Source organism: Pseudonaja textilis, chromosome 5, assembly GCF_049901715.1.
Source record: "Pseudonaja textilis isolate UNSWEBS1 chromosome 5, rPseTex1.2, whole genome shotgun sequence".
Classification (NCBI taxonomy): Eukaryota; Metazoa; Chordata; class Lepidosauria; order Squamata; family Elapidae; genus Pseudonaja; species Pseudonaja textilis.
This window is the reverse complement of record NC_141994.1, coordinates 27,503,503-27,528,036: the sequence shown is the minus strand read 5'-3', so window position 1 is coordinate 27,528,036 and position 24,534 is coordinate 27,503,503. Positions and strand designations below refer to the sequence as shown.

Below are 24,534 nucleotides of genomic sequence, written 5' to 3'. Positions count from 1 at the left end.
GCCAACCCTGCCAAGAGTCCAGACCATCCCCTCCAGTCACCACCCCTACAAAGTGGGAAAGCGCCAATGCACCTTGGTCCAGGATTCACATTGACTTAGCGGGCCCAATCCACGGCAAAACATTCTTGGTGGTCGTGGATTCATACTCTAAGTGGATCGACGTGGCCCAGCTGTCCACGACCACCACACAAGCAGTCACCAAGGTGCTGACCCGCCTATTCGTGACACACGGGCTACCGGACTCTATAGTTTCCGACAACGGTCCCCAGTTTGCCTCAGCTGAATTCAGTCATTTCGCCACAAACCTGGGCATCCGTCACATCTTCACGGCCCCTTTTCATCCTGCCAGCAACGGATTGGCAGAGAGAGCCGTTAGGACCACAAAAGAAGCATTGGCCAGGTTCAGCAAGGAAGACTGGCACCACAGACTATCCCGTTTCTTGCTGAGCCAACACTCAACCCCGTGCACAGTCACTAATAAATCCCCTGCCGAACTCCTGATGGGTAGACGCCTAAGAACGGTGTTAGACAGGCTTCACCCTCATTACTGTCCTGACACGCCTCTCGCTTCAATGTCGGGGGTTAGAGATTTTGTCTTGCAGGAACATGTATTCGCGAGGAACTATGCTGGGGACCCACTGTGGATCCCAGGAGAGATCGTTGCCATCACCGGGCCCAGGTCATACCGAGTCCGACTGGAGGATGGCCGCCTCTGGAAAAGGCACCTGGACCAGCTACGAAGGCGTCAAGGTACCCTCGCCAACACAGAGTCATGGGCACAGGTCAGCACGCAGTTACCGCACCAAACCCTCGTCGACACCAGTCCCAGAGGTCCTTCACCACCTCCATCAGAGCCGGAGAGACACGACATAGATCGGGATCATCAGATGAGTGACCCACCCGAACCAGCAGACGAGGGCACATCATCACCGGCCCATTGTACGTCACCCAGACCAGTGCAGACCGCTGCGCAAGCTCGTGATTCTGCACCGGTCCCACCTACCACTTCGGACTCTGGACCACTTGTCAACTCACTCGAGTTGCGCCGCTCAGGGCGCCAGCACAGACCACCAGCATATTTAAATGACTATGCGTGTTCGCATCTGGGGGGAAGGGGTGTTATGTCCCTGGAACTTGCAAGAGTTCCCCCTCAGGTCCACTCACGCTGCGGGGGCGTTTGCTGTCCCTCATTGGCTGACCTTCCCCAGCAGCCGGCTATAAAAGCAGGCTGCGAGGTTCGGTCAGCCGCTGATCGCTGCGAGCCAGTCCCAGGCTTGGTTAGCACGTTCAGTCCTTTATTGACATAATAAAGTATTGTTGCATCCATGCCCTGGTTCAGCCTCTCATTGCTCAACTACAACATTCACATTTTGCAACTCTCTGCTTTGACCTCTGAACTTTCTTAGTTTTAAATCTTCCTCTTGACCCTTTGGCTTTTTAGTTCTTATCATTCCTTCTTTCCTATATGACCAACCCATACTGTACTGCTTCTATACTGTCTCTTACTTTGAATCTAATACACAATTCATCCATCATCACTTCTTCCTTCCTTCTTTCCTCCATCCCTCTCTCCCTCCCCCTTTCCTTTCCTTTCCTTTCCTTTCCTTTCCTTTCCTTTCCTTTCCTTTCCTTTCCTTTCCATTCCATTCCATTCCTTTTCTTTCCATTCCATTCCTTTCCTTTCCTTTCCTCTCCTCTCCTCTCCTCTCCTTTCTTGTTTCTTTCTCACACACCCCAATCCAACTGCGTTCAACTCCCTTTTGTATGCTTCCACCACCCCTCCTATCCCTCACAAATTCTTAGATATCCATTTTTAATTCCCTGCGAAAACAGTCGATTCCTTTGCAGCACACCGCACACCACACACCATCCACTCCCTATTGAACCCTTTCCATTCAATACTTCATCTTGAATATACCCATTGGATTTTAAAAAAACAGCCCAAAAGGGAAAGGGGTGATTCATCATTCCTTACACAGAAAACAGAGGGTTGGAGGGCCACAGAGAAAATTAAACACTGCAAGGTAATCGACAAAAGTAGATAATTGCCACAGAAATAATTCATTGTTCACAGTCAGTCTCAGACAAATTGAAATGAAGCCTCTTCCTTTATGAAAAAGGGAGAAGAATGAGAAAAGGCCATTATTCTAAGATCCTGTGTCATGCTAAAGAGAGAGTAGGGTTAGCATTGCCAAAACTGAAATTGTATTTTGAAGGCAAGGGTGACGTTGAAAATTATTAGATCTAGAAGGACATGATGTGAGATTTGGGTGGCATAAGAGGATTAAATTCAATGTTGATTTTGGAAATCCTTTTATTAGATGAACCATCCTGAGAATTTGGAACAAATACAAATTTAGAATATAACCAAACTAGCTCTATGACTACCTCTATAAGAAGAATATTATAGGAAAGAAATGGCAATTAGACAGAAATGGTGAAGATATGGTGACCTATGAAAATACTCCCAGGGCATAATTAAATTAAAACCCAGAGAAGTTTTAATAACAGAAGGTTTCAAATGTCAATGGTTTTCATATATACGTCACTTTCTCAGTACAGTTTAAAATTGATCAAGGAGTGAAAGTTTTTGAACAGAACAAAGAAACCACACTTGAAATAGAATTATGAGCCAAGAGTGACTGCCAAAACGGATATGTTTTTGTTAACATTACCAACAGAAGAAGAATTAATTAAAAGTTGCATAAGATGGGCAAAAAAAATTCAATACAATATACAAATTAATCAATGGGACAGCATGTGGACAGATGGATTGAAATTTACAGCAAGTTATTACCTTAAAGAAGATTTGCATATAATGATACATAGATAGCAGTTATCATTGGGTAAATTGTCAAAACATGTACAAAAGGGACTTCAAACATAGGCTGTGAGAATAAAAAAATGTAAAAACCAAGAAGGAACATTTTACTATCTCTGGTGGGCATACAAAAAAAACCAATAGAATAGAATAGAATAGAATAGAATAGAATAGAATATAGAATATAGAATATAGAATATAGAATAGAATAGAATAGATTAATAGAGTTGGAAGGGACCTTGGAAGTCTTCTAGTCCAACCCCCTGCCTAGGGAGAAACCCCTAGACCATTTCAGACAAATGGTTTCCAATCTCTTTCTTTCTATAGTTTTCACTTTTTCATACTTATTTCTATCTCTGATCTACTTCTCTCTCTCTTGCTTTATTTTCTTTTAATTTTTATCATTATGGTTGGGGTTTTTTTTAAAAAAAAAAGTTAATAAAGTGGAAAAATCCCTCTCCGATTTAAAAAAAAAAAGTTTGTTGAAGGAAATGAAAAGTGGTTTCTCCAAGCAAGGAGGATTAGAGGCTTTTCACTCCACAGGATTCCCTGAAGAGTGAGCAGTTCCTGTTTTTAACGTCGCCATAGCAATAGTCTCAAAACAAGGGCAGAAACAATTTATCTCATCATTCGAAGGGATTAGTGTTTTACTCAGAACTAGTTTTTAGATCTCAAACGTGGTGATTTAGACATCCCGAGGAGGTCAACGATGGTTTCCACACAAAATTTTGCTGCACAAGAACTTGAGAGTAGATAAAGGAGAAATACATACAGTGGAGATTAATAGAATAACAGAATGTCAGAGTTGGAAAGGACCTTGGAGGTCTTCTAGTCCATCCCCCTGCTCAGACAGGAAGCCCTATACTATTTCAGACAAATGATTGTCCAACCTCTTCTTTAAAACTTAAATTTAAAAAGAAGGACCATGGGGGACATGATAGCAGTCTTCCGGGGGGGCTGCACCAAAGAAGAGGGAGTGAAGCTATTCTCCAAAGCACCACAAGGATAGGACAAGATGCAGTGGATGGAAACTCAACAGAGAGAACAATTAATCAGTGGAACATGTTGCCTCCAGAAGTTGTGAATGCTCCAACACTGTGTTGTGGTTCGCCGGCAGCAGGTGAGGACAGCTGAGGCCTCGGAGAGTGAGGATTCCAATGAGGGGCCTGCATGGGATGCAGGGATGGGGCCAGGGCAATCAGGGAGTGGAGTGCTGCCTTCGGAGATGGTGGAGACTGGCAGCAGTGAGGAAGAGGTCCCTAAGGAGACTGTGCCCTGTATGTGTGCGCACCGGGCTGATCAAAGGAAAGAGCAGCTGCAGCAGCACGGGCGACTCGGGAGTCAGGCTACAAGGTAGTGGCCCCTCCCTCAAGAGATAAAAGCCAGCTGAGAAACGGGAGTTCTTTGCAGGAAGCAAAGAAGATTTTGCACTCAAGCCTTGTGGACGTTCGGACTCTCCTCGTTGGTGTTTGGAGACTCTTTGTGTTTGAAATATTTCTTGGCAACCTTATCTAGTGTCCTTGGCAGCCTTGCTTGGGTCAGAACACACTGGAAGTTTTTAAGAAGAGATTGGACAACCACTTGTCTGAAATGGTATAGGGTTTCCTGCCTGAGAAGGGGGTTGAACTAGAAGACCTCCAAGGTCCCTTCCAACTCTGCTATTCTGGAACTACATTTAAAGATATTACAGACAAAAGGTCCTCCATTTTATGGACAAGTCCCAGAACGAAAATAAAACAGAGGAAATATCTGTAGAATCTATAAGAAAGTTCTGCCTAGCTGGTCAGTAATAATTCCAAAGTCATTGCTAACAAACACAGTCTCACACAATTACATAGGTCAAAAGGGCCCACTAATTATGGGATGGAGTAGAAAACATTTCTTCTCTTGTCATCTTCTGCAGTGGGTGCACCAATTATTCCCTCATTCAGTAAATGATTTGAGGGTGTTTTCCTATACAATAAATTGTTCCTTGGCTGCCCATCAATACTGTTAAATTGGCATTAAATCACACCTGGATTTTTTCTCACCTCAGGAAAAAAAACCCAGGCCTTTCTTTACAGAGAGTGATTCACCATGCAATACAATCACCTTTTTCAAAATTGCAAGAATGGCCGAGAATCCACCATGTGAACAGAGAAAGCGAAGATAAAACGAACAAAGATAAATAATCATAATGAAGATAAAACCAAAACTGCCAACAGAGGGAATTGCATTGCACTGACCAGATATTCTTTTTTTTATTTCTCAAGTTTTTTTATTTTATTCTACATATTCACATCAATGCGTGAACAGTGTGGCACCTGGCTATCATACATTTTGGTGCAATTAAAAATAGCATTAATCATATCTGTTACATTCATCAATCTTATATAATTCTAATCTTAATACACATCTTTATATTAAATTATGATCTTTCATTATTTGATTATTAGAATAGAATAGAATGAGTAAAATAGAATAGAATATAGAATGAATAGAATAGAATAGAATAGAATAGAATAGAATAGAATAGAATAGAATAGAACAGACCAGGAGAGAATAGAATAGAATAGAATAGAATAGGATAGGATAGGATAGGATAGGATAGGATAGGATAGGATAGGATTCTTTTATTGGCCAAGTGTGATTGGACACACAAGGAATTTGTTTTTGGTGCAAATGCTCTCAGTGTACATAAAAGAAAAGATACATCAAGAGTCCAGAATCATCAGGTGCAACACTTAATGATAGTCATAGAGTACAATAAGCAATCAAATCATACTAGGAAACAGTCAATATAGATCGTAAGGATACAAGCGACAAAGTTACAGTCACACAATCACAAGTGGGAGGAGGTGGGTAATAAGGAAGGATGGGATTAATAATAGTAGTGCAGACTTTGTAAATAGTTTGACAGTGTTGAGGGAATTAGTTGTTTAGCAGAGTGATGGCATTCAGGGAAAAATTGTCCTTTTGTCTAGTTGTTCTGCTGTACAGGACTCTATAGCGTCGTTTTGAGGGTGGACTACCTGTATTAAGTTTCTGCAGGGGGTAGAAAGACTAGCAACGTCCAACTTCACTTGAACTGTATCACTGTGTTGACCTTACCGTGGTTTCTTTCCCAATATTGTAATACATTTTACAAATAAATAAATGTTAATCGAGGAAGGCATGTATTAGAGCATCCTACCTCTTGCTTTCCAAGTTGCCAATCAGTTCATTGCCTTGAAAAGTTTGCTAACTCCACTTCTTTATCTAAAATCTCAGAAAGTCCTGGAGGTGTATTCACTATGTAATTAATGGGGGGGGGGGAATGCATGCTTTTAATTAATGGTGATTAATTATGACTGGGAAGTTCCATACTGCTCCATAATAAATCACACACACACTTTTTTTTCCAGTCGATGCAATTTAATTAAAGAGCATAATGAGATGACTTTTACTTGAATAACAAAAAAAAACATATACAATCATCCTAAAACGGATGCTGTCAACTCATAAAATATTTCTATGGTCTTTTTAGAGTTGCCAGCAGAAAGGGAGTGGGGAAAGGGGTTTGAAAGAGCGGCAGCTTGGAAACTGAAAGTGCATTCCATAAATAGCTTTTCAAATAGCAATAGCACTTAGACTTATATACCGCTTTATGGTACTTTACAGCCCTCTCTAAGCGGTTTACAGAGTCAGCCAATTGCCCCCAACAGGTTGAAGTTTCAAATATGAAGTTTCTGCCATGAAAATATCTAACTGGAAAGCATGATTGATGACTCTTGGCTATGGGTGTGTCCCATTGGAGAATATAGATTATGAAACACCCAGAGGGTGGAGGGAAAACCAGGGTCAAGGGTGAAAAGGAATGATGTGTCTCAGAACCAGCTACACCCAGGCAGCGCTGGCATGTTAACTCCCAATAAATCCTTTTGAAGTTTTGGAAGTTTGGCTCGAGACTCAGGATTTAATTGGGGTAACTGCCAGAATCCTGACAGATGCTTTGAAATATGATAGAGATTGTATTGGTTTATCTCTATATATAAACAGACACAGAATAATATGAAAGATGAGGCTATTTCACTGGAAAATAATTACAAATGCTGTTTATTAAATATTTCATATATCAACTAAGACATTGTTTTTAATTGCTTGTAGCCTATTATTATTATTATTATTTGGAAATTTAAAATTGTCCCTAGGAATCTCATCAGTTAAAAAGATGTGAGATTTATTAATAATATGCACAGTGAAATGATAAATGCTAGATCAATAAAGGTACAAACATGTAAAATTATATATCTAATGCATTAATGACTATTTAAATTTAAAATACAGCTGAATGTTTTAACTAAAGGCTGCGTTACTGAATTAACAATAAAACATTGAATATTTATTTTAGACTGAAAGGTGCTTTTGAATTTACCCTGTTTCTCCAACAATACAGCCTCCCCTAATAGGAAGTCCCAGCATGTTTTATAGGCATGAAATGAAATTAAGCCCCTCCCCCCAAATTAAGGCCTGTATTAAAACATGCGAAATGGGGGGGAATGGTGGGGGGGCTTGCCATTAGGAAGTACTTTTGTCGCACACCCGGATATGGTGCTGCCTGCGTTGACCCTGATACGAAGTGCCCCACCAATGCCAAGGTCAACATCCAAGCCGTCACCGCCCACCCAAAGATGCAAGTGGGGGGGAATTAAGCCACCCCCGAAAAGACAGCCTAGCCATTTTTGGGGGGCTCAAAAAAAAATAAGACCCGGCCTTATTGTATGAGAAACACGGTAGAATTTCCATGCTGCCTCCCAAAATAATAAAGCCATATCATTTCTTAATACCCTAATTATCTTTTTCAGATCAATATCTTCCTTCTTACACACTAACTTGTCCATCTTTACATTTCCCAGATGTGAAGAAAACATTCCTTTTTTGATGGAAGAATAGAATATATCAATTCAATAATGTTGCTACCGAATTATAAGACCAAACATAGTTTGAGGGATTCTTGAATTCTGTATATTCATACATTAAAAAGTTGATCTTATTTATGCATAAGCACACCAAGCATTGCATTGATATATTTTTCATGTCTTTCTAATCGAAATGTATCAAGAAGAGAATTAAAATAATGCTTTGCACCGTCTTAGGAAAAAATGGGCCTTTTCCAATGTTCTTTTTAGCCTGCTTAGACATTGCTGGATTCCAAGTATATTGTAATTTAATCAATAGAGAAACAGATGTTGAAGTGGTTCATTGTGATTTATACTTGACAGCTGAGCATGTGGTGGAGCTAAGAAACACGTGAAAATAAATTTGTCAGCAAGCGTAGGAGAAAATGGATGACTTATTAAGGCATCTGGCTTTTAATCAGCATTTTTGGTGTTTTCTTGTGGTTCCCTAGATAAATGGAGAACAGATGGTGCACTGAGAAGACATCCTCAACCAAAAAAAGATGGAAAGACACAAAGAAAAAACACAAGATCTAGGCTAGTTTGCTATCAATGTCAATCAATGGCCTTTTGGCTACCAACAATGAGTAACTCATTGTAACTCGAGTCCAGGGTTTCATTAATGAGAAACAACAGATACAAAGCCTCAGAAATGAAGCTTCATTCTTATATAATGATATAACAATATATAACTTTCTTCTTCAGATAATAATTTGGTCAAATTGCCCTTCTGGCCAGTTTCAACCAAGTTTCAACTAAGTTCAGAGGCCCTGATTTTCTGACACATTTCGTGTAGCATCCAGGGGAGACCATAAGAGAACGGATCAATTCATGGAATCACTTTTGATCAGTTTATTGGACTATTGGAAGTTCCATTAAAAAAAAATACACTTGAAAGTTAAGTTCTGTTTTTTGAAAGAATGTTGGTTGGATGCAAGGATTGTTTTATTGGTCTACAGGTCAAAACACAACGAGAGTGCAACCAAGCCATTTTTCAGGCTGGTAGAACTTTACAAATTTTTGACTTCAGCTATGAGAAAGTTCTTTAGAGCATTGGTCACCAAACTGGTGGCCTGTGGACCACTGGTAGTCCATGAGAAAATTTTAGTGGTCCGCAGAAAAATAATTTGCATTTTTTTATACTGCGCTAAATCAGGGCTCCTCAAACTACAGTCCTTGGGCCAGATACGTGCAATGAACGTTTGTATTGCTGTAGAGAGTCTCCCCCTTCAGGGTCTTTTTGTGTGGGTCAGAGAGGGGGCAGAAGGACTAGAGGTGACATGATAGCAGCCTTCCAATATTTGAGGAGCTGTCACAAAGAAGAGGAAGTCAAGCTATTCTCCAAAGCACCAGGACAAGAAGCAACAGATGAAATTAACCAAGGAGAGAATCAACCTAGAAGCAAGGAGAAATTTCCTGACAGTTAGAACAATTAACCAGTAGAACTCCTTGCCTCCAGAAGTTGTGAATGCTCCAAGACTGGAAGTTTTAAAGAAGAGATTGGACAACCATTTGTCTGAAATAGTATAGGGTTTCCTGCCTAAGCAGGGGGTTGGACTAGAAGATCTCCAAAGTCCCTTCCAACTCTATTATTCTATTCTATCTTATGAACATTAAGGTAGGAAGACTACCAGTAGGTATGCTTAGATAAACTGAGCCTTTTGATTCTCTGTAAGTGGAAATATAAAACATACTGTAAGTGTATAACAGCAAATCCCTCTCAGTGGCTATTCAGCTACAGCCCTATTTCAAGCCTGTGTGTAACGAATTGTGATATTTGTTAGGAATATCATAATTTTTCCCTTTACCAAGTGGAATGTTTTACATTTAGGCAGGGGTGGGATTCAAAAGTCCCAGCAACCCATTCACTGCCCGGTTGCTGGGTGGGTGTGGCCATGGTGGGCATGGCCTACCAAAACTTCCGGGAGGGCCATTTTTCACCTTCCCAAAGATCTGGAGGCTTCCCTTGGGCCTCTGGGAGGGCAAAAACAGCCTCCCTCAGGCTCTAGAAGGCCCTCTGGAAGCCAGAAACAGGCCCATTTCTGGACTTCCAATACTTCTGGAAGCCCCGTTTTTCCCCCTCCCAGAACCTCCACACAGATCTTGCACTTACCTGCATCGAAAATGGGCCGTGCAGAGACTCCTGGGAAGGACGGGGTGGGTGGGTTGGTTCAAATACCGGTTCAGCGAACCAGATGCAAATTTAACAACCGGGTCACCCAAACCAGTCCAAACCGTTTTCCAATTATTTCCAAAGACTTGAGATGCAGGCCTCGTCTTAACTTAAATACTCTTGGTTTAAGGTAACCCTAAGTGCAGGAGTGGGATTCTACTAGTCCGAACTGGTAGAATCTCACTCCTGCATTTAGGGTTACCTTAAACCAAGCGTATTTAGTTAAGACGAGGCCTGCGTCTCAAGTCTTTGGAAATAATTGGAAACTCTGAGATGAATGCAGGAGTGGGATATGACAGGGTTAACTCCCAGTTCAGGATTTATGAGTTTCCCTGCATGCTGGGAGCCACACACCTGTAAATCGTCATCATCAGCTGCATTCAGAGAAGCAGCCTTTGAAACAGCCCTCTTTTCCAGCTTTTTAAACTGCAGCTGTGCCTCGTTCGGCAGCTGAAGTTGAAAAATCAGGAAAGAAAGATCAGGTAAGAGCCTGGGTAGGTGGGCAGGTGGGCAAAAACATCAGCATAACTGGTTCTATGTTTGCTGCTCTTCAGAGCTACCGGTTCTACAGAGGTGGACAGAACCGGCAGAAACCCACCCGTGGATGAAGGGTGAATCAAACACAAGCTTGGTGCCTCTGCCCTTAAGGACCTTTCTGAAAATCCAAGCAATAATTGACCAATTGCTTTGGGGCCAGGCAAAAAAAACAATCTTCACCCACCCATCAAGAGAGCTAGCGAGCAAGCTCTTGCAGGAATTTTGCAGGACAACGAGGCCAGTGTTAATTAAGCTGGGGCCTCTTGTCTGCTCCTTAAGATAATCCCTCTGTGCCACACTTTGCCTACTGCCAATTGGCAAGACACAAAATTCACTTCACACTTTTTCCAAGAGCAGCTGGCAAGAACAAGAAAGCATCACAGGCTCCAGTACCCAAACCCTCTTTGCGTGACAAAATTAAGGGGGTGGTTTGCATGCAGTGTGAAGGCCATCATGCAGACAACTATTGTGGTTTATCAGTTTGGAATTGGTATGGATTTTTGGAATGGAATGGAATGGAATAGAATAGAATAGAATAGAATAGAATAGAATAGAATAGAATAGAATAGAATAGAATAGAATAGAATAGAATTCTTTTATTGGCCAAGTGTGATTGGACACAGAAGGAATTTGTCTTGGTGCAATTGCTCTCAGTGCACATAAAAGAAAAGAGACATTCATCAAGAGTCAAGAATCATCAGGTAGGAGTTGAAACAGTTAATGTCCGGGATATGAGGGGTCGGTAGATATTTTCACATTGTTGTTCAAATATACTTATCTTGTGCTTTCAAGTCACTCCTAGCAACTGACTGAACAAGTCCCTTCAGTTTTCTTGGCAACATTTTCAGAAGTGGCTTACCATTGTCTTATTTCTAGGGTTAAGAGGGTGACTGGCTCAAAGCCAACCAGCTAGCTTTATGTCTGATGTGGGACTAAAACTCATAAATTTCTGGATTCTAACTTGGTGTCATTAACCACTGCATCTCATATATTCTTTCTTTCTTTCTTTCTTTCTTTCTTTCTTTCTTTCTTTCTTTCTTTCTTTCTTTCTTTCTTTCTTTCTTTCTTCCTTCCTTCCTTCCTTCCTTCCTTCCTTCCTTCCTTCCTTCCTTTCTCTCTTTCCTTCTTTCCTTCTCTCCCTCCCTCCCTCTCCCTCCCTCTCTCTTTCTCTTTCTTTTTTTCTACAAATTAATATGACTACCCTACTCTCACACTCTGGGCCTCTTACAGCATATACTGGATTTTTCAGAGTTCCTGGACAACATGCCAACTCTACTAAGTTCTACCTTACAATTTAAAGAAAAATCATACATACATACATACATACATACATACATACATACATACATACATATTCATTTCATCAAACGGTTTGGGAGGGCTCCAGACTTCTTCCCTCTATTCAGCCTCAGAAACCCAGCTACAGAAACGTGATTTATTCTCAAAATTTTGCCTTCTGTCATTTTTCCCTATTGACCTCTTAAAGCAACCTCACCAGGAACAAGACAACCCCAAACAACACTGCAAATGAAATGTCGTCACAGCTGCCAAAACCAAGAGGAAAAACAAGATGCAATCTGCTTTTCTTGCAGTAAGCATCCAAGGTGTTTCAGGTAATCCAAATCATTACAAACCTTGGAGAAACCTGGCCAATAAAAGAATAATATTGACTCATATGGATGTAGAACATTTGGAGAAAATCCACATTATATCTACCCTCTATAATCTTCAAATTATGACCACAAGTGAGCCCAAAATGTATGCTGCTAAGCGAGACAGTTGTTAAATGAGGTTCGCCCCATTTTATGATCTTTCTTGCCACAGTGGTTAAGTAAATCACTGCAGCTGTTCAGTTAGTAACCCGGTTGTTAATTGAATCCGGACTTCTCCTTGGACCTTGCTTGTCAGAAGGTCGCCAAAAGGAGATCATGTGTCTCCAGGACACTAAAACCGTCATAAGTACATGCCAGTTTCCAAGTGCCTGCATCTTGATCACAACCACAGAGAGGCTGCAACGGTTGTAAGTGTGAAAAGTGGTCACAAAGTCCCTTGTTTTTGTAACTTCGAACAGTCACTAAATGAACTGCTGTAGGTCAGGAACTATCTGTATTCCTAGCGTATTTCTTTCAACAACATTTTAGGAAGATCGTTTGCAAAGAAAGACGCAGAGCATTTTGGGATAGTTGATTACGGGAAAGCCAAGCTGATATTAGTGTATCCAGAAATTCAAGAATCCACAGAGATTATCATTTTGATCCACTTTAATTTACAGATCTATTCTGTTTTGTTACTAGGTGGCAATCGACATGGAGGGAACCTTTCCCAAATTTTCTCATCGAAGAAATAAGTTTATTTGAAGAATATCTTCTACAGAAAGCAAAACTTCCTCATTTTTGTTTGCTGAAAAGGAGACTCATTAACAGACCTGCCCTGATGAAATAGAAAGAAAAGCACAGGAAATCGTGTTGCTGCTATCAGGAATATCTAAACTCAACTCTCTTCTGTTTCTGAAGCTAAATCCCCTATCTCTGTCTTCCCCCCCCCTTTCTTTCTAGTCAGTTCCAGTTCCTTCTAACAATCAATTAAAATACACTGTTCCAGAGCACAGCTTTTGCTAAATCAAAGCCTTTGCACATTTCCAAAACCAATCTAGGCTTTGCAACTTGTTTTCATCATAATTAGGGCAGTTTTTATCGGTTTGGATCTGGAGACACACAGGGTTAAAGTTTTTGCCTGCAAACAACTAGAAAGTTGTCAAACCAGAACTGAATAGAATAACAGAATGGCAGAGTTGGAAAAGGGGACCTTGGAAGTTTTCTAGTTCAGCTTCCTTGCTCAAGAAGGAAACCATTATACTATTTCAGGCAAATGGCTGTCCAATCTCTTCTTGAAAGCCTCCTTCTTGATCACCCACAACTTCTGGAGGCAAGAGATTCCACTGGTTAATTGTCCTCACTGTTAGGAATTTCCTCCTTAATTCCAGGCTGCTTCTCTCCTGGATTAGTTTCCATCCACTGCTTCTTCTCCTGCCTTCAGGTGCTTTGGAGAATAAATTGACCCCCTCTTGTTTGGGGCAGCCCCTCAAATATTAGAACCTTGCAATCATGTCAGTTCTAGTCTTTGTTTTCATTTCCCTTATTATTACTAGTTAAAGCAGTGGATTCTGCAGCCCTGCAGTCTATTCTACTTCCAGGTTCTACAGAATGTTTTAAATCTAGATTTAATGATTTATATCAGACATAAGACCTGTAGGTTTACAGTGCTAACCTTTGAATCCCAATGGATTAATTTAAACTGAGATTTTAATCCCTTCCCTTAATGGAGGAGAACGCTCACAAACTCATTTTGGTTTCTAGAAGAAATGACAACAGCATGCAATCTGGTCTGGATCTATGACAATTTGCCATGGCCAACTCGCCGTGGCCAACTCACATGGCCAACTCACCACAGCCAACTCACCACAGCCAACCCACCACAGCCAACTCTCTGCAGGGCAAGAGTTACACTAATATCAAAGAAACGGTGTAACAGAGCACGAAAGAAAGGATGCAAAACGAGAAACCGAATGACATGCGAATGGCAGAAATTCAAATAACTTTTATTTATTTTAAATAATTAAAACGGAATTGTTAAATTGTCCCACAGCGAGTTATCCCATTCCAAATCTGTCTCACTTGACAAAATAAGCAATTTAAAAGTAAGTTTATCTTCATGAACGTTGTAATTGTTCTGCTTTTATTTCCTTGGGCAACTAAGTTAAACAACATCCCCATTCAAGAGAAAACACGGCTGTGCGGATTAAATTACACGGGGAATAATATTTGAATAAGAAATCAGAAGAAAATACCTGTTGTTGGCTATTGCTTTTTAAGAATCCGTGTTTCTGGTTTAAATAAATTCTCCCTGTATATTTTGGTTCCTTTATTACTTTATTACTACATCATCCAGCGTTTTCGTGAAAATTGAGCCAATATACCCCAGATTGTAAGTGAGATTGCCTATCGTTGTTTCCTTTGATTAGATGATTTTATTAAGCAATCTTTTAAAATGCCAAAAGCTGCATGCTTCTTAGTCTTTCCAAACAAAATAAATAAATAAATTTGAACCATTTCAGCATGAGGTTAATTCACCAACCGATGTCAAATTAAATCTGATGGTCCTGACAACAATTAGGCAACAAAACAGCCTAAGACAATTTGATTAGAGGCTAGGAAAAAGGACACAAAAATGCTGTTGTGCGTATTTAAAAATTAGACGTGTGTTCGCTGCAGCTGCTGTGCAACCTTGAGAGAAGGCGCACCTGCTTAAAGTTTCACATTCAGGGGCCACAGTTGTTCTTTCTTTATTTTTTTCCCCTAACTTTATCCCCAAAAGCAAACTCAAAACTGCTGAAATTAGCTTGTTTCCCAGTCCAGCAGGCACCACACAATGCTCTTTCGGAAAAGAGCCTGGTCAATTTCTAAATCCCTTTTGTGCTTTGGATTCCTTTCACACGGTCCGATGCGCAAGAGCTATGTAACAATATTGTGATGCACCCACCGTGGGGATCTTCTCCATTCGAGCATATATAGACGATTACGCAGCCATTCTGGGAAATTCAGGGAAAGAAGGCCTCTGGGATGGGGTGTTTTTTTTTTTTTTTTTTTGGCTCTGAGCAAACTTGGCTTTTAAACAATTAAAATATACGAGATTCTCTCTTGCCAGCTTGAAAAGGTAGGAAGTCAGCGCAACTCCTGTTCATGTCCTCGCCCAAAAGAAGAGCAAATGCTAACTGGCTTTTTCTCAGTTTCTGTTTGTTTGCCTTGGTAGGTGTCCCCTGGCCTCAATATTAATACTCAAATTAATTGCTAGCTGAATCTGAGGCCTTTTAATTTCTTATTCACGGAGTTAAGAGAACTGATGAATGAGATCACTGCCTTGTTGGGATTCTCTCTAGGAGAAGCAAAAATTCTCTGGTTGGGTCTCCCTCTCTCTCTCTCTCTCTTTCTCTTTCTCTCTCTCCCCCTCCCTCCCTCCATCTCTCTCCCTCTCTCTCTCTCTCTCTCCCTCCACTGGTGGGATTTAACAGGTTCACACCACTTCAGCCAAACTGGTTGTTAAATTGCTGGCTAGCCCCGCCCCTTCCAGGTATCCCCACATGCCCCATTTTGGCTCCCAGGTAAGTGCAGGGAGGCCTACTAGGCCCAAAACTGGGCGTGTGTGCGTGCAGCGCCGCCTGCAGCCTGTTTTTGCTCCCAGGGGGCTGCAGGGTAGCATACTAGGCCCAAATTGAGGCACAGGGGGTGCAGTGCGGGCCTCCCCACTGCCCATTTTTCCTCTCAGGGGAGTGCAGGAGGCCAAGTGCTGCCTGTCACATACCCCTGGCCACACCCACCATGGCCCTGCCCACTCGGTCATTAGGGCAGAGAACCAGTTGTTAAATTATTTGGATCCCACCACTGCCTCCCTCCGTCCCTCCCTCCCCTTGGGAATAACAGTAACTCCTTTGAGAATTGTCCTCTGTCCAGGTCAATTCCAGAAAACCAGGGATATTTGAATGGTTCTTGACATTTCCGACACAACAACCCTCATCAAAGATCAGTAGAGTTACAAGAAAGGAAGTTCTTGCCAGACTTTTCCCCATCTACCATTGACCTGTGCCTTATCTATGTGTAAGATCTGATCTTATGAATATACAAGATTGCCTCTGTTATTTTAGCTGGACTTTAATTGTTGACTGGGCCCTCACAATATTTGGTGGGCTTGGATTTTGCCTTGTAGACCATTCTCTGTTGCTTCTACTACCATGGTCAACACAATGCATCATTTTACGATAATTGATCCTAAACAGAATAGAGCTGGAAGGTACCTTGGAGGTCTTCTAGTCCAACCCCTATACCATTTCAGACATATGGCTGTCCAGTCTCTTCTAAAAGAGTTCCAGTAATGAAGCACCCACAATTTCTGCTCCACTGGTTAATTGTCCTCACTGTTAGGAAGTTTCTCCTTAATTCCAAGTTGCTTCTCTCCCTGATTAGTTTTCAACCTTTGTTTCTTGTCTTGCCTTCTGGTCCTTTGGAAAATAAGTTGACCCCCTTTTCTTTGTGGCAGCTCCTCAAATATTTGAATACTGCTATCATGTCCCCACCCCCCCACCCGGTATTTCTTTTCTCTAGATTAGCCATACCCAATTCCTGCAACCATTCTTAGTCTCCAGGCCTTTAATCATCTTAGTTGCTCTTCTCTGAACTTTTCCCAAAGTCTCAACAACTTTTTTGTAATGTCGTGACCAAAACTGGACGCAGTATTCCAGTTGAGAGTCACATGCAAACAACAACTGCTCATCCCAGGTTTAAACTTCTTCCTGGATCAAAACTGCTCAACCAAGCTGTAAATCTGCCAGCAAGGTTTTAAGGAAGTCCTGACTTAAAACACAACAGACAACTCACTTCAGTTCGGTTGTTTCATTTCAGAGTACTCGAAAGTTAGTGCTGGTTTTTTCCCCTCTGAACTTGGTTTCCTCTTTCATTTTGAGCCAGGTAGCTTCCATTTCTCTCTGCTTCAGTTATCCCTGATTTGAGTTTGTCTCACCTAAGATAGTTTCAATCTGTTCTGTATTTACAGGGCCACAGTATCTAAACATGGAAACATGCTAGTAATTAAAATGAGAATACAGACATATTCAATACGCTACCTTAAGAGGAAGCAAGGAGGTACAGTTTCAATTACATTATATCCTTTATGGATTTGGGAGTGTATAATGTTTGCTGTAAAAAACAAATTATCTTGCAGGTCTCCAGTATGAAATATCAAGTGAATATCTCTGCTGTCCAAGGTATGACTTTTGTATTACTTCTGTCTAGTCTCAGGTTGGCCTAAAGGAGGCAGAAGTCATTTCCGATTAGCATGTCATAAGCGTTCATTTCCAATTAGCATGTCGTAAGCGTTCTTTAAGATTTCAACCGATTGATTTTATTTTATCTGCAGAAATAGGTTGTTAAACCATTTATTTATGATGTGACAAGATTCAAGGCAGTGCTAAAAAGACAGAGCAGTCTAAAAATAAACGGGGACCTATTATAGGCTGAAAGATTTGCGGATCAAATGTATCCAGTCAAATAATTTTACAATCCTTTAAGAAATGCAGACAAAATACTGTACACTTTAAGTTGGAAGCAAGGAAAGTGAGAATACCATGCTAGGATGACAGCTGCTCTCCCCAAAAAGGGACATTTCTTTGGGAGGTGCTGGGAATGTTATAGCATGCAAAATGTTCCTTAACCTGCCTCCCTTCCCCACCCCCCAAAAAGGAAAAAAAACTAACTCAGCTTGGAGGGGTTCTGAAGGAATTATCTTGGACAGAAGGAATGATCTTGAAGGACAAGCGAAGAACTCTATGAAGCGCCTATGGAGATTCTTAGTCATCCATGTTGTGATTGTCCCTAAGGAACTTTTTCAAGAGGCAACTGGACTTTCTGGTTTTTCTTTGAAAAAAACAACAACCACCCTACAGGTGCTCTTCCATAACAGAGAAACGAAGAGAACAATAAACAAAGCAATGTTGTCATTCCATGCGTTGCAGGAATATCAGAAAAGCTCAGGAGGATCTTCAGCCAACACAACATATGTGTACATTTCAAACCCAAGACCACACTAAGCCAGAAGCTTGTCCAGGCCAAGGATAAAACACCCAGACACAAAGTGAGCAACCTGGTGTATGTAGTACAATGCAGCAAGCCATGTGCAGATCTGTGCATTGGGGAAACAAAACAGCCACTTCATAAACGCATGGCACAACACAGGAGAAAAAACCCATCAGGATTCAGCAGTCCATCTGCATTTAAAAGACAAAGGCCACTCTTTTGAAGACAGCAAAGTCCACATTTTGAACAGAGAGGACTGCTGGTTTGGAAGAGGAGTCCAAGAGCACATCTAGGTCAAAATTGAACAGCCCTCTCTCAACAGAGTGGGAAGGATACGACATCATCTATCTCCAACCTATAACACAGTCTGTGATGACCCGGAGTGTAACATAAATGTAACAAAATCTAAAATGTAAATAAATGTCCTTTAATGCCTCCAACTTGGCCCCACTGTTTAATAATTCTCAGTTGGAGATAAAACTTACTCAGAAATAGTCTTCAAAAGAAAACAATACAGTCCGAACTCAATGAGCAGATAGAGGTGAAATAAAAAACCAAACAATCTACAATGAAGGAATTTCCACAACGGACCAGGATAAGTAATTACCAAATTCAAGGAGATAACAAGGCACAGTCTGTTGGAAGGACCCCAACCAAGATAACTTCAGCCCAAAATTAAACATGCTTTGCTTTTGGCAATGTTGTGTTTTAACTGTCTCTCTTATATACTATTCTTCCCATCTGCAACCAATGAGGGGGATCATGGCCGCTTTCTCTCTCATAAGCCAAGTTGTTTCCTTCTCCATTCCTCCCTGCATGTCCTAGGATGAGAGGGGATGGACCTGTTTCTTCTTCTGACTGCCCAGCCGGCCCGTGCCCTTCCCCAGCCTCCTCCACAACCTCCAGAGCCACACCTCCACTCCATGTCAGCTGTTCCTCCTCTCCCTCAGATGCCAACTCTACCAAGGGCATGACACAGTCCAAGAAGGCTCCACATCCATTTACACCAGTCAGTTGACCCCAAGGACACAGATAAACCTCCAAGAGGCCTCAATGACTCTCTGAAAGGATGCAAATGACCAGCTGTCTGCAAGGCATATAAATCCTTCCCTTTCCCACCTTCCAGTCAGAGCTGAAGAAGCTTCTGGGATAAGAAGCAAAACATCAAATAAAAACTAGAAAGTCCAGTTGCCTCTTGAAAAAGCATCTTTGGGAGCTCTATGAGGACAATGGCCAGATAAGGTCTTCAGCCTCAGCAACGAAAGTACCTCAAGAAAACATCTCAGATAGAGTTCCTCCCTCGTTCACAAGAAGACAAACCCAGGCAGGAGAAGAACATTTAAAATTTTGCAAAACTTTGGTACTAAAAGCTATTACAACAAAAGCACAGGTAGTCATTGACTTACGAGCACAATTACAATCCCAGTATTTTCATCGCTAAGCAAAGCGATTGCTCAATGTGTTGCACCCAATGTTACGGCCTGTGTTGCTATGGTTGTTAAGTGAATCCTTGCAGTTGTTAAGTGAACCATCCTAATTTCTAGCCTGGGCTTTTCGCCACCACCTGCGAGACTTCCTATCCCATGCATTTACACTTTGTAATAATGTCCAAAGCGAAAAACCAAAGATTAAGAGACCTCATCGGAAAAGGATGGTGAATCCGTCCAACTATGCTTTGGAATCTGGGTTTGTTAGGAGATGACTCAAGAATGTATGGGGTAGTTAATACTCTAGGAGACAGAGGGAACATTCAGAGTGTTCTCTGAGGAAGTGGGCTGGAAAATAATAGAAGAAAATAAGATTTTAAGCTGTGTCAACATGTGGAGTTCTCAAATCATGGGGAATAATAGACCTACCAGATTACTCAATCCTTAGTTCAAGTGGCCAATTAGAAAAATCACATACAAGGAGGAGGAGGAAGAGGAGGAGGAGGAGGAGGAGGAGGAGGAAGAAGAAGAAGAAGGAGGAGGAGGAGGAGGAGGAGGAGGAGGAGGAGGAGGAGGAGGAGGAGGAGGAGAAGAAGAAGAAGAAGAAGAAGAAGAAGAAGAAGAAGAAGAAGAAGAAGAAGAAGAAGAAGAAGAAGAAGAAGAAGAAGAAGAAGAAGAAGAAGAAGAAGAAGAAGAAGAAGAAAAAGAAAGACAAAACATGGTGGTTTGATATCGCATAGCATAAAACATTTTCTGGGCAAAGTTTTCGAAGAGGTCTATATTGCTGAGCAAAAATTTCTTGTAGAAGGCTTCCAAGGAGCTCAGGAAGATTTCTTCCGTATTGTCCTTGAGTGATTCTGAAATTGGACGTTCCCAATTGTAAGGCAGAAGAAATCAAGACTTCAATGGAGGCCTCGATGGATGAAAAGGGTGTTGGGTCAGCAAACGGACAATTCCCAACAGACTAGGATCAACAAAATCAACTAGGGCTGTTGAGACTCAACATTGTGAGCTATTCCCCCCCTGGATAAAGCAAGAGGAACAGCTTTCCTATCTTTACACCAAGAAGGGTGAGAAAACTGGTTGTCCAGATAAGAGGGCAATACTTTGCAGAAACACAACGTATGTGGTATGCTTAGAAAAAGAAAAGAAACTCTTGTTCCACGGAGTGATCATACAGTAGACTATTAAACCAATAAATGGATCCATCTACTATAAAGGGAAGGAAGAAACAATGGAAGGGAACTATTGATATGTGAAAGCATGCATCTTGAAAGTCTATCAACATGAGTCACATCCTCTTTTGCAAGAGAAAAAATCAATATCTTCCTGACACAAATGACTCCACAAAAAAATAAAATAAAATGGAAAGTCCATTATGGACCTCGGCCTGTTATCCTTTTGGGGAATAAATATGTATGGTTTTTTTTTTAAAAAAAAGAAGAAACTTTCTGTGGAAGAAAAACCAAGTGATGAAACTTTGGAGGTGCCTTAGAAGTAACAGAGTGTGAGATTAATCCAGGGCTTAGCCTGGAAGCCATAGGAAACCACGGATGGAACCCAAAAATTATGGAAGCTTAAATATCTTGAAAAGGTACCAGGTGGTCACTGAATCTTGCTGTTAGGAAAAACTGAGGGAGAGTCAGGCAGGAAAAGCCCACATGTGAAGGTCCAATTAAATGGATTTATTGCTAAAAGCCTATGCGCAGGAATCTTCTCAACTCATGGTTGATGGAATTCAAGGAGAGTTGGATTTAGTTTGCTTGCAGCTACATAGGGATTCAAGGCTGATGCCCCTTTTAACTCCACCTCCAGGTTCCCACCACTCCTCCTGCATAGATGCTACTTGAAGCTTCGAAACTAGCAGTGGAGTAGTACACCTCTACTAATCTTTCTACCGTGTCAAGGAGGGAAGGAAAGAGGGAGCAGCCTTGCCTCATTCATCCTAGAAGACCCCTCCAGATTATCTCCAGGTTTTTGCATTGATGAACTACAGCTACCCAGGACTCTGCAGCAAAGCTTCCAAACACAATACAGGTCAACCTGGACTTACAAATATTCATTTAGTAACTGCTTTAAATAACAACAGTCCTGAAAAAAGTGACTTATGACCATTGTTCACTTATAACCGTTGCAGGATTCCCACGGTCATGTGATCAGAATTCAGATGTTTGCACTCGGTGACAACATAAAACTCCACATCTGTTGAGGTTCCTACCAACTCAGTGAGAACGTTTGTTTAGTAGAGGAAGAACAATCACAGTCAAATCTATATATCTAAACGTGAAATGCCCCTCTTGCATCATCACAAAATCTCCAGAATTGTAAAACCTACAGACTTGAAATTGGACCTACAGACTTGAAATTGGGCCTCTCGGCTTCTAGAAGCTCACTAAGAAAGGATTTTTCAAAACGACCACCACCAGAGCATTTGGAGTATTTCCTATATTTTTATTAACACACTCTGATACTAAGGAGTTCTATTCCTCCTCCCCACCTGAAAAGAAATCTCTTCCAAATGCAAAACACAAGCAGAGGAGTTTCAGTTTCAGTTTCACAGCAGCACCAAGCAGCTTTAGTACAGAACAGTTGAGCTAAGCCATGCCCAGGCTCCTCGCTGTCTCCTTCTTGCTCACACAGCAAATACTGTTTCAGTTTCCATGTTTCAGTTTCCAAACAGCCCTCAACTCACTCACATACTGATAGGATGCTAGCCAGATGAACACCAATAGATGCTGCTAGGCAGAGGCACAATTTCCCCCCCCCCCACACCTTATTTTTCCTCCCCAAAAATGAAGCCCGATCACATAGTTTTGTAGTGAAGCATGAGTATACAGCTAGTAAATGATATTTTAGGTCCTTACTTTCGAAGAACGGCAATTTCGTTTTCTATGCTGCTTTCCTTCCCTTTCAGGGCTTTCTTGGGGATGCACTTCACTGCAAAGAGCTTTCCACTGCTCCTGTTTTCAGCCAGGACGACTTCAGAAAATGCACCACTGGAAAAAGGAAAAGAACAAAATTTGAACTCGTATGCACTGAAAGCAGAATGTAAGAATCCTGATCAGCGTTTTTCAACACCAAATGCAGTTTTAGCCACATGATTGAAAAAAAAATCTCACAGGGCACATGGAATTCATTCTCAAAAAAAAAACCTTCTTGCCCATTACAGAAAAGAGACCTCTCTCGCTGGGTCTTTTGGGGGGATTTGACCAAGGCCCAGTTAGAATAACCACAAGTTGTGAAGAATTCCTCAGAACTGTTAATTTATCAGCATTAACTTGTGGTTGTCTTAACAGGGCCTTCATCAAATTCCCACCTACCCCCCCCAAAAAAAGAAAAGAAGCAGCAGGATCTTCTCCATAATAGAAAAAGAAGAGGACAACAAACGTAGCAACGTTGTCGTTCGATACGTTGCAAAAATATCTGAAAAGATCAGGAGGCTTTTCAACCAACACAACTGTTCTGACCAAGGCTTATGGAGACACTAACAAACACACGTTAGTTCCAAAACCCTTTTTTCTTTATTTCAACAGCTGTGAATTTTAGTCATTTACAGCCCGTAATGAGTCTCAAACAGTTTGTAAACGGTCCCATGGAAGTCTGCCAAAGTCCTTTACCATTTGCAGTTTGCTTCAATATTTTCTAGTCTGTAGCTCTTCCTTTGATCTCCCAAGGTCATTTCCTGTTAGAAATTGTGTTTATATATTGTACCACAGAGCAAAAAGGAGTACAGTCACCATGTGCTTTACTGTTCAACTGTTTAACTGTGAGAAGAAAAAGGAAACTCTACTTAGAACAAAAGAGCATAGAACATATATCACAGATCCAAACTTGTAAATACTACCATCTACTGACTGAATACTACTGTAGTTGTTGCATAGAAATACATTCCAACAATGAATTCCAACATTTCCACATAGCATTATGATTGGGCAGAGAAGGGGAACCTTTGCACAGCAATCCTTTTCAGACTTGGCTGAGCCACCTGGCGTGATCTCATGCTAATAAAAACTTCTGAGCACATTCCATATCAAGCCTTATCTCTGTCTGGGTCAGACAACAACGATTTGTGACTCACAGCCCAGACTGAAGAATACATTCCCACATTGTATCTATTGTGTGTTCAAAGTCAATTGAACAGAAGTGAGATGTCATTCCAGTGTTAAATTGTGTGCTGTAGATATAGAGCAAAGGGGCACATTCTTACATTTGAAAAAAATGTATGGGTGTGCTATTTAACAATGTATCTATCAAAATTGTGTGTCTGTGGCACAACAAAATTCTTTTACCTGTTCACCTTCACAGTAGACACAACACCTACACATAGGAGGGGAGGGACAGGCACTCCCATAATTGATGTCAAACATACCATGACATCATCAAGCAAATAACACAAAAATAACCCAATTGTGTCAATGTATGTTAATGTCCTGGCATGTAGGACATCATTATGGCTTCTTGTTATTGTTCTTCAGTTACTTAGTCATGTCCAACTCTTTGCAACTTCATGGATGATAGTGTCAACTCATAAAACACTCCTGGACTCCTTTCAAGTTGCCATGGGGGGGGGGAGACCTGAAGGAGCGGCAAGGAAATCAAAACCAGAAGTACATTCCACACATACCTTACCAAGGCTGTATCCCAGGTTACCGATCCAGTTGAAGGGGTGTGATCTCTAGAGCCCTCGAAAGTCCTCTGTTGGCTAACATGATTTATGACACACCAGCCCTGACCTTGCTCCGATTGGAGAATGTGATTTATGACACACCCAAGGGCTCGAGGCTCATGATTTGATGAGAGCATTTGTTGGAACCTGACGCATAGCACATGAGGCCTCCCTGTCCTCCACTATCTCCTGGAGTTCGCTCAAAATCATGTTCATTGCATCAATGACCCTGTCTAACCATCTCTTCCTCTGTCGCCCCCTTCTCCTTTGGCCTTCCATCTTTCCCAACATCAAGGTCTTCTCACTTGGTGGCCAACATATTTGTCCTTCAAAAGTATCTGTCAGTACCTGACAGTATCTGTCCTCCAAAAG

General features: G+C 41.4%; 1 protein-coding gene across 1 annotated transcript in view; it reads right to left on the bottom strand.

Moving 5' to 3' along the window:
- Window positions 1-24,534, bottom strand: part of CAMK1D (calcium/calmodulin dependent protein kinase ID) — a 153,544-nt gene that overhangs the window by 55,621 nt on the left and 73,389 nt on the right. Inside the window, exon 2 of the mRNA XM_087934396.1 lies at window positions 22,361-22,492. Within this exon, the coding sequence (XP_087790522.1) occupies window positions 22,361-22,492 (132 nt within the window). The remainder of the gene's footprint in view (window positions 1-22,360; window positions 22,493-24,534) is intronic.